The sequence below is a fragment of the Saccostrea cucullata genome, unplaced genomic scaffold (assembly GCF_032062105.1).
Source record: "Saccostrea cucullata isolate Sc308-1 unplaced genomic scaffold, CSIRO_AGI_Scuc_v1 ctg219, whole genome shotgun sequence".
NCBI lineage: Eukaryota > Metazoa > Mollusca > Bivalvia > Ostreida > Ostreidae > Saccostrea > Saccostrea cuccullata.
This window is the reverse complement of record NW_026936054.1, coordinates 18192-28633: the sequence shown is the minus strand read 5'-3', so window position 1 is coordinate 28633 and position 10442 is coordinate 18192. Positions and strand designations below refer to the sequence as shown.

The window sequence follows — 10442 nt, the reverse complement described above, 5'->3', positions numbered from 1 at the left end:
TGACAAATCTGTTAGACCACCGTCTCAAAAGCTAGTGTCGCTCGGCATTATTTAGTACTTTCATGTAATATGATTTATGGCACAATTTCTGTATGTTGTGCTTTTTTTATGGTTGATAGAATAAACAATAGAAAATGTATTGAAATGTACATATACCAAACCTGATCTTAAGACATTGTTTAATACCTATAAAACATAAATTTAAAGAAATTCGAGATTTTGTTTTGCGAAAAACATCGGGACCTAACTCTCATAGCTTAAATGCACTCATCTGTTATTCTTTTCCTATCCAAATGGCTTCAGTTTTATTCAAATTATTTTCAGTCCCTAACAATGCTTAAAATTTTTAATAACATTTTACATTTCCTGATTTTTCATCACTTAGATAACATATAGTGTCATCTGCTAACTGGCTAATCTTAAATCCAGTCTTCCCTATTTATACTAGTATGTTGCGCATATTTTTATTTGCTCTTATAGCTATATAAGCGGTTCTACGCATAAAAGGAACAAGTATGATGATCAAGGGCATCCTTGTCTTACCCCTCTAATTAATGTGAAAAAAGATATTGCAACTTGACAAACAAGTTAATGAAACAAGAATATCAGCAGTCTCGTTTAAAGTAATCGTTTCTTAAGATCATAATGGTTGATAAAATGATTTTGTCAGCAAATACAATTTATCATTTATTCAAATGCTGACTGAGAACGTTTTTCAGACTCATTGTTAGTCCATTATTTACACAATGAGATAGAGGCTGTTTTTACTATTTTTTCGGTCGTTGTAGGTGGCACATGGCGGGTATGGCCGATTGGATGCTCACTCCTCCATGGCACCTGATCCTACCCAAGATGTTTTGGAGGTCTGTGTTTGCCGTGCTCCTATTTTGTATTGTTTTATTGACTTCTGGGCTTGAATACTGTTTGCTATTTCATTTACTGGAACCTACTTTTATTCTGTTGGATTTTATGAAACTAAGGAATCCATTGTAGATATGGTTATTCAAATTCATTTCTTAGGAATATAAAAACTGTAAAAACTGATATATGAAATTTGGAGAATTTTCTCTTAAGGAATTATAAACTGGATTCCACCTGCAAATTATAATCTCAGCTCCTCTTAAATACAATTAGAGTAAAGAGCCTAACAAACAAAGACAGTGTTTCACCCGTAGCTGTCAGTTGAGATAAGAAGGTACTCGAAACTCAACTCATATGAAACAATACAGATTTGGAGCAGAGAAAACACGGACCTAAAAATTTAGAGGTGGGAACAAGTGCTGTAAAGGAATAAGCATCCCTGCCGATTGGTCACACCTGTGATATCACACTCGATGATAGACAGAACATTACATACTCAAATTAAGTGTAAATATAAAGGCTAAAAATATTGTCATGAAAGACGTCAATCAGAGATACGAGGCAACTATAATATGCATTAAAATGATGTTATGTGAATAGGAAATCCTTTTTTAAATAATGACCAAACAAGGCTGAAATATTTCTTGCGCAGAGTTTAAAACTGATCGAGGAATTAGTCTAGTATCACTCATGGACACTAAAAATTAGCTTCTGTTCGGAAATTTCAAATATTTATTTCCTATCTCCTTTTTCTTTTACATTTCAATGTATTTACTCCTTAACCTTTTCTTCTTAGAAATTGAAAGAAAAAAGTTTTAATGGCTGTCGAGGATATAATAAGGGACTCGCTGATTGTAATCTGCAAAAGTGGTAAATATTTGCTTTAAAAATTATTTCAAAGTTGATACGTTCAGATGTATTGGATATCTTAAATTATTAGAGCTTTAAACATATTGTATTATTGATTATCGTATACATACTGCCTTGTTTCTCGAACTGATTTAGAAAAAAAAAAACGTGTGGATGTCAGTTGCTACTTTAATATGACAGAGTGTATCAGGTATATCACCAGTGAAATGTACTTTATGTGGGATATTTGTAAAAACTAAGGAAAACATGCACAAAGTACATGATTTCATTTCTTTTTATTAATTCAATAAAGTATATTTAAGAAAAAAGCATTTGAATGCTGAAAGAGTACATGCATACACTTGCACATGATTAGATTCGATCCAATAAAAAATTGTCTGAAGTGTGAAAAAAATATTTCATTCTAAGCCATCTTAATTTGTTATTCTATTGATTTACAATATCTTTTTATTACACTCCTTTAAATGTTTATGAGCTGTGTGTTATTTGGAAATAAATTGCTAACCCTTTAGAAAAAAAAATATTTTACCTATATTGTTTAAAATGATTATATTGAGAACAAGTTACGAGTGACTTTAACTGAAATTATTATTATCATGACACTAGATGTGATCTCGGACAGACCAAGGAGCAGGGTAGGATTAGTGCTAAATGTAATTCTAATGTTAATGAAATCCCGCTGTTGCCAGTAATGTGTAATGCCGAAATCTACATGAGACAACGAAGTTTATCCAACAGATCACTGACTTCTCCAATTTGTATTTAACTACTCGGTCATTTCCGTAACCACAGATAACTTTTTATCGGTTAAGGAAAAGGGCGAGCGTGATCCGATTACAACTGTCAAGCACGGAAAACATCGATATCTTAAAATCAGACAGTGACCCTACTTTAGGACCTTATGTATCTGTTGCCAATTATTTATTAGAGTAATGCTAGCGTTTTTAATTGAAAAATCGTTAAATATACAGATTGAATAGACAATTAGTCAATTGTTATAAAAACTTGTTTGTTGTTCTGTATTAAAGTACTCTAAAAATGATCAATTTTCTGTACAATAACACCACAGTTAAAATGCTTTTACTTATTCATAGGGATCCAGTAATAGTCCATTTGTTTTTGCAGTGGGAATAGTTTTTAAGAGTTATTGATTTTTCAAGACACAAATGGTAGGGATGGTAAATAAGAGATAAATTGTTCCAAGAAATAGAAATAGGAACATGCACTTGATGAAAGTGGCAGGTAAGCCTTTTTTTAAATTGCTGAAAAAAATTACCTGAAGAGAGGTCAATTTGTGTGCAACATGACAAAAAGAAAAAATGATAATAATAAATTAAAATTAATTTTAAATTTAATTTGAAATAAAGTTAAATCTGGATTTATTCATATTTATGAATGTTGTTTACCAATATACAATCCATCGATCATGTTGGGGATCTAATTACCGTGATGAGCAAATTGTACTTGTCAGAATAGAAAGCATACATGATGCGTCTTCTTTTGCATCTTTATCAATACGATCATATTTATTTTGATTAATTTTCTTTTCTTTCTTTGTAGGCATTTGGCTTATTTTAAGCTGTGGTATAGGTTCGTTATTTTGTGTAGAGTTATATCGTGTCACTAATGGAAGGGTTGGTAATTTTGAAGTATATACTGAGGAACAGATATTTAAATTGTCAGAACTGGACTGTTCCAGAAGCTGTATAAAGAACAAGAAGTGTCTGTCCATCGTATTTTATTCTGAGAACGGTCAGTGTCATCTTCTTTCAAGAGGTATATCTCAGAATGTCTCGGAACCCAATCTGCCTCCGAACATACAGGTCTATACGAGGAGTAAGTATTTCACAAAATTATTTTAAGTGTTGGAAGATTTTTTCGAGGATTTGTAATTAAATAATTTGATTGTATGATAGCAGCAACGATTACATAGTTTTGGACTACACATTAATATCTGCAATAGATACTGTGGCCAGAGCTGTTCAGAAATTATTGATAATTAGCTGTTATTTTTCTTTCTAATAAATGCCTTTTGGTACAAACTGGCATGATACAAATTGGAAAAAAGTTTTACAGACACCAAAAGTATCAAAAGCAAAATAATTTTACAAAAATTGTGTTTCTCCTTTTCAATTGTATATTAATATGTCAATGGTAGGGGTACTCGATCCAGTCACGAAATCGGATATTGAAAATATATGTAGCATCTACGTTCAAACTCCCGACGGACTTTTTTTGCTAAGGGCTAAAATAATTCAGCTTGTGAATATATATGTTTTTAATTCTATCTAACGTCATTTGAGCAGCTTTGTTATAATTTCGATTAGAAACGTAATATAAAAAGTTTTGCATACATCCTCACAATTAATGTTAATTTTGTGTTCTAAACAAATTATTCAATGACAAATTATGAAAATTATGAAATTAAGGCTCTGTAATGACATTTTTATTATTGACCACCCTCACCCGGCAGGGGATGCTCACTCCTCCATGGCACCTGATTCAACCTCTGATGTTTCGGAGGTCCTTGTTTGTTCTGCTCTAATTTTGTGTGAAATGGACTTGAATACTATTCGTTATCTACGTGTATATATATTTCATCTTATTAATTTGAAATTTTGCAAATTTGCTATTTTTGTTACTTTAAAAAAATTTATTTTTTATGAATGAAAAGTATTTGTACATCATTAAAATAATTTAGAGCAACTGTCGTTTTATTTTGTTATCATCTACCTGATATGATCTTTAAAAAATAACAATTAATTTTTATTGGATATATATATTGAATAGGAAGAGTGGAATGTAAAAGATTAAAATACGAAATATATCATATATTTATGATAAATACGAATACATGTATTTAATGAAATATATGGAGATAAAAAGCAGTATTCATGATCAAAAAGCCATTCAAACAATACAAACAATACAAAATAAGAGGACAGCCAGTACTTGACCTCTAAAACATTTGAGGTGGAATCAGGTGCCATGGAGGAGTGAGCATAACCTGCCAACTGGCCATACCCACCGCGTGTTCCTAATGTCATGATAAGTAAATAACCAAAAAATGTCGACAATTCCGTGTGCATTAAATAATGATCTAATAATTAGCATAAAACACATCAGTCAGCATTTGACTTAATGAAAGATTGTATTTGGGAACAATGTCATTTATCAACCATAGAAATTACAAAATGATGAATAAAAGGAGAATGTTGATATCTTTGTTTCTTCAATTCAAATTGTGATAAATTAAAGTAAAATACTAATTTACATGTATTTTTGCATGTCATTAGGAGGCCTCACGTGTTCTGATATAGAATATCAAGATTTGCCCATCAGTGGTACCTGTTTTAAAGTATTTAGCGAACAGAAAAATCAACATGATGCTAATGCAGAATGTATGAAAGAAGGTGGACACCTTATTCGGCTTACATCTGCAGGAAAGCATGAAATCATACATGATTACATAAAATCTTCGTCAAGTAAGTAATAAATAAAGTAAAAGAAAAACCATCTATACGTTATGGTAAATAAGTATTTTTTTCTGAATAGGATTTGTTTGTGGTGTCTATGTCTCCAAAATAAGTATGTTAAACCCAAAACGTTTATTTTTAAGGATTTTGACCATTTTTTGTTTAATTTTTCCGATGGAAGAATTGTTTACAACAAAAATGACGACAAACTAAAAGTTCTAGAACTGGATGTCATACACGAAGATTGCTGTTAACTATTTGAGTATAAGTTTATGATCGTAGTTGTAAAATTGTCTATTTAAAGAATTAATTGCTTGATTTATTCTTATTATAATATTTTTTGAAAAACAAATTCAAAAATAAAAGTTTACATGTTGAGCCGGGAGTTATTTTGAACATGTTGAATGTTTCGTTTATAATACCGTATAACTGGATTGTTCTACGTGGTGCTATTTTTTGCGAAATTCTGCGATCAAGTCTTAATCGCAAAAAATACGTAAATAAGATCCGGAATTTTCAGTTGCGATCATCGAGGTTCTACTTTTACAGATACCGGAAGTATATGTAAATAATGCCATTGCACGTTTTCAATCATATTATACAGGTAATTTACTTGATATCAACAACAATGATTGTTTTTCGAATAAATAAAACGAATTCCTAAAGATTCAATATTTATTTGTTCCTAAATTGTATTTCATGATTTATTTACATGAAACCCGAATAGCAATTGTCGGTTTGACTATTCCGCAGCTTGATCGGGTCCTTCACAAGTGTTTACCAGATTTTTCTTAATCGGTATTCTATCCTTGAGAAAAGAATTTCTTGTGTAATATTTCCCCTACTGGGATTATCTAAACTCTTTATAATCATAAATGAAAGTTCATAGTCTATGGGGACTTATAAATTAAATTAATTTCAAAGAATTATCGTCTCGGTTTCAATTCAAAATAATTGTTACTTTGTTTCTAATTTACCCTGTGAATAATAACCCATTAATTATAACAACACACGGACAACCCACAGGTGTAGTGTCACTTATGTAAACACCCAATTAACAGCCCAAGGCCTTTACTATTTCCAGGTAAGTCCAGACTGCATCTATTTTACGCTTGATTGGCGTGTATACAAGCGCAATCAAAACTTCGAGAGATAGAGAGTAAAATTCAATGAAATATGTGTAAAGAGACCCAGGATTTGGTTCGAGAGATAGAGAATTTCGAGAGATAGAAGTTCGAGAGATCAGGAGTAAATTTGCTTAGTTATATATAGAGGAAAAAACGGGACCGGAGGTTCACTTCGAGAGATCGGAGTTCAAGCCATCGAGAGTCACCTGTATTTTAAATTGCTTTGGTTTGTTCAATAAAAAATAAAAATAGACTATAGTGTTTAAATGTCTAGTGATAAAATTCAATAAAAATAGACTTTATTGGCAAAGTGAAATCGCTAAAATTAAAATCGCAAAAAATAAAAAAAACCTATTTCAGGATCAAATCGCAAAAATTTGCACCCGCATTAAAAACCAGTTATACAGTAGATAAAATATTATCTGTGGATATATTTTACTGAAAGTTCTGTGAATTATTGAAAAAGAAATGTTCATTATAATGTTAGCCTTTTCAGTTACGCTAAACCCGCGAAACACTTTAGTATAATTCTTCTATATTATTAACATTATAGACTCATTTTATTCCCAAAAATCTACTGAAGAAAACCTCTTAGACTTTTTCATCCATCAATAACTTAAATTGAAATCCTTTTACAGGTAGTGGATTTTTTATCGACGGAAGTGACGCAGTAACGGAAGATGATTGGCGTCTTTCTGACGGAAGTGCTCTCTACCTGAATTGGTATCCGGGAGAGCCATATCCCTCTTGGAAATTGATTGAAGACTGTGTTATTATGTTTCCTAACGGTGAGTATAATGACATTGAGTGTGGATCGAAGTGGCCATTTATTTGTGAAAGGCAGGCACTCCCTGTTATATAAATCACTGTGTTATTTGTACATGTATATTGGAAGATTTCGTATATGTACATTAATTCAATAATAATGATTTTCATTAGAAATTCATATTTGAAAATGAATACTGCATTCCATCAATGCTTTTAAAACTTCATATGGAAGGATGTACTGCTTTTAACGCATCTTAATATTTAATGACAATCAATGGGAATCTTTCATGCCAACAGTGTAGTGCTCAACGTGAATGTGATAAAATATACTAGTGTGCAGGTAACGAACAGCATTCAAACTCAAAAGTTCACTATGACAACACAAAACGGGAAAAGTACAAACACGTACCTAAAACATCAGAGGTGGGATCAGATGAAATGGATGATTGGACATATCCTGCTGACCGGTCACGACTGCTCATTTTCTTGCTCGGGGATCAAGAGAAAAATCCGTTGATAAATCACTGTTTGAATAATGTTCTAACAATTGGTATAAAAAACGTGTCCTTCAAATTGGTCGACGACGTATTATAAATTAACAATAGTTACTCTTTTTCATAAGTCAACTCTACAAATCCCAGTGAGCCTGAAATAAAAGATACCTTAGAGTCTGACATATCTGTCTCATATTTGGATTCTTTGCTAGAAAAAGACATTAATGGTAACCTAACATCGAAGTTTTAAAATAAGTGAGATGACTTTAAATTCACTATCGTCAGCTTCCTTTCTTGGGTCGCAGTATACCATTATAATGTGCTAATGGGGTTTCTCGATACATAATTCATACATACATACACGATACATGATTCGATATATAAGAGCATGATCTAAAACGAGGCGAGTTATTGACAAACAAGATGATGAAACAAAGATATCAGCAGTCTCATTTAAAGTCATCATTTCAAAAGTTCTATGGTCGATACAATAACCTTGACAGCATATACAGTTTATCAGATGTTATTATACCTCTAATGATTTTTAGGTCACCTGAGTAAACTCAGGTGACCTATTGCTATCACTTTTCGTCCAAGTCGTTCAACGTCGTGCGTGTGCGTCGTGCGTTGCATTTGAACATTTTCAGCTTCTTCTCTAAAACCACTGAACCAATTTCAACCAAATTTGGCATATAGCATCTATGGGTGAAGGGGAACAAAAATTATGAATTTCATGGGCCCTGCCCCCCTGGGGCCTGGGGGGTGGGGCAAAAACCACTAAAATTAGTGCAATCTTTAAAAATCTTCTTCTTTACTCCTGGACATCAAGCAGTCAACAGTCAAACTGTTTGCATGATTGTAATCAGCATTGAGTCCTCTACCAAAATTGTGAAATTCATGGCCCCGGGGTCAGGGGTTCTGGTGTTAGGGTGCTAAATAAGTATATAGTAAAATTTCATGAATTCTTTGAAAATCTTCTTCTCTGCTCCTGGGTATTAAATAAACTAACTAAGTGCATAGTTATAATGTGAAGTGCCTCTACCAAAATTGTGAATTTTATGGCCCCAGGGTCAGGGGTTCTGGTGTTAGGGTTCTATATAGATTATATAGTGAAAATACATAAATTCTTTGAAAATCTTCTTCTCTGCTCCTGGGTATTAAATAAACAATCAAGTGCATAATTATGATGACAAGAGTGCCTCTACCAAAATTGTTCTCATTATCTTGAATTTTATTCACTGGCCCACAGGGTCAAAAAGGGGTTCTGGTGTTAGGGTGAAAAGTGCTGCATTATTATTCGGCTCTATAGATTATATAGTGAAATTTCATGAATTCTTTGAAAATCTTCTTCTCTGCTCCTGGGTATTAAATAAACTAACTAAGTGCATAGTTATGATGAGCAATTTCTACCAAAATTGTGAATTTTATGGCCCCAGGGTCAGGGGTTCATGTAAGGGGGGGGGGGCTTATTACATAGTGAAAATACTTGAATTCTTTGAAAATCTTCTTCTCTGCTCCTGGGTAATAAATGAACTAAATAAGTGCATAGTTATGATAAGCAAGAGTGTCTCTACCAAAATTGTGACTATGTCATTTCAGGGGTTCAAATGGGGGGCTCTATAGTTTATATAGTGAAAATATCATAATATTTGAAAATCTTCTCTGCTCCTGGGTATTAAATAAACTAAATAAGTTACATAGTTATGATGAGCAAGAGTGCCTTACCAATATTGTTAATTTTATGGCCCCAGGATCAGGGGTTTTGGTGTAAATAGCTCTATAGATTATATAGTGAAAATACTTGAATTCTTTGAAAATCTTCTTCTCTTCCTGGGTATTGAATTAACTAACTAAGTGCTTTGTTATGATGAGCAAAAGTGCTTCTACCAAAATTGTGAACTCGATGCAAGGGCATTCTGGTGTAGGGGGGGGGCTCTTTCAAATATAGCTGAAAATACATTTCTTTGAAAATCTTCTTCTCTGCGTCTGGGTATTAAATAAACTAAATAAGTGCATAGTTATGATGAGCAAATGCCTCTAAAAAATTGTAATTTTATAGGATCAGGGATTTTTATGGGGCTTTATTGATTATACAAAAAATACACTTTCTTTGAAAGTTTTCATCTATATCCTTGGTATTAAGCAGATGAAATTGCCTATGTAGTTATGATGAGTAAGGGTCCTAATCTTCCAGAATTGTGAATTTCAAGGCCCCAGGGTCAAGGGTACCATAAAGGATGGGGGGGGCTGTATTTATATACTGAAACTGGATGAATTGTTTAAGATCTGCTCCTTGGTATTTATCAAATATTTTTGAAAAGCAATGCCTTTTCAAAAATTGTGCAATGTGTGGATCTAAAAGGGTCAGGGGTTCATGTGTGATTGAGGCATTACTGATCATGCTGAATATTACTGATTACTTGAAATGCAGTTTTTGTTCCCCTACCCTGCCTATGGGTATTAAGTAAACATAACGAAGCAACTTAAGTGTCTGTTATGATGATCAATGGTGCCTATTTCAAAATTGTGAATGCCATAGCATCTGGATTAAAACATGAATCAAATTCAATCACTGGAAAGTTGTTGCATAATGCTCAGGTGACCTATAAGGCCCATGGGCCTCTTGTTCACTATATAAAAGTAAATCGATATATTTTGCTGATTTCCTGAAAATCACTGTAAATAAACCGATTCCCTGCAAAACAGACTGATTCCCTGCAAAAAAGTACGTTTTTTTTATGAGCTGATACACACCTATTCGGAACGCTTGACATTTTCTTTCAACTTACGACAAACTTAAAAATGTACCTTAATAAACTCATAATATTCATTAGTGAATCGAAATG

The 10442-nt window shown here is 32.6% G+C and overlaps 1 protein-coding gene across 2 annotated transcripts; it reads left to right on the top strand.

The window, feature by feature from the left end:
• The first annotated feature begins 2947 nt into the window (after window positions 1-2947).
• LOC134244663 (C-type lectin TsL-like) lies at window positions 2948-7294 on the top strand. Of its 2 annotated transcripts, none has more exons than XM_062726914.1 (4): window positions 2948-2973; window positions 3292-3567; window positions 5028-5216; window positions 6973-7294. In XM_062726914.1, the coding sequence occupies exons 1-4, from the start codon at window positions 2952-2954 to the stop codon at window positions 7194-7196; spliced, it is 711 nt and encodes a 236-aa protein (XP_062582898.1). In that variant the 5' UTR covers window positions 2948-2951; the 3' UTR covers window positions 7197-7294. The 2 variants fall into 2 exon arrangements, with proteins under 2 accessions (XP_062582898.1, XP_062582899.1); XM_062726915.1 differs by having other exon boundaries at window positions 5028-5220; window positions 6977-7294.
• The last annotated feature ends 3148 nt before the right edge of the window (window positions 7295-10442 follow it).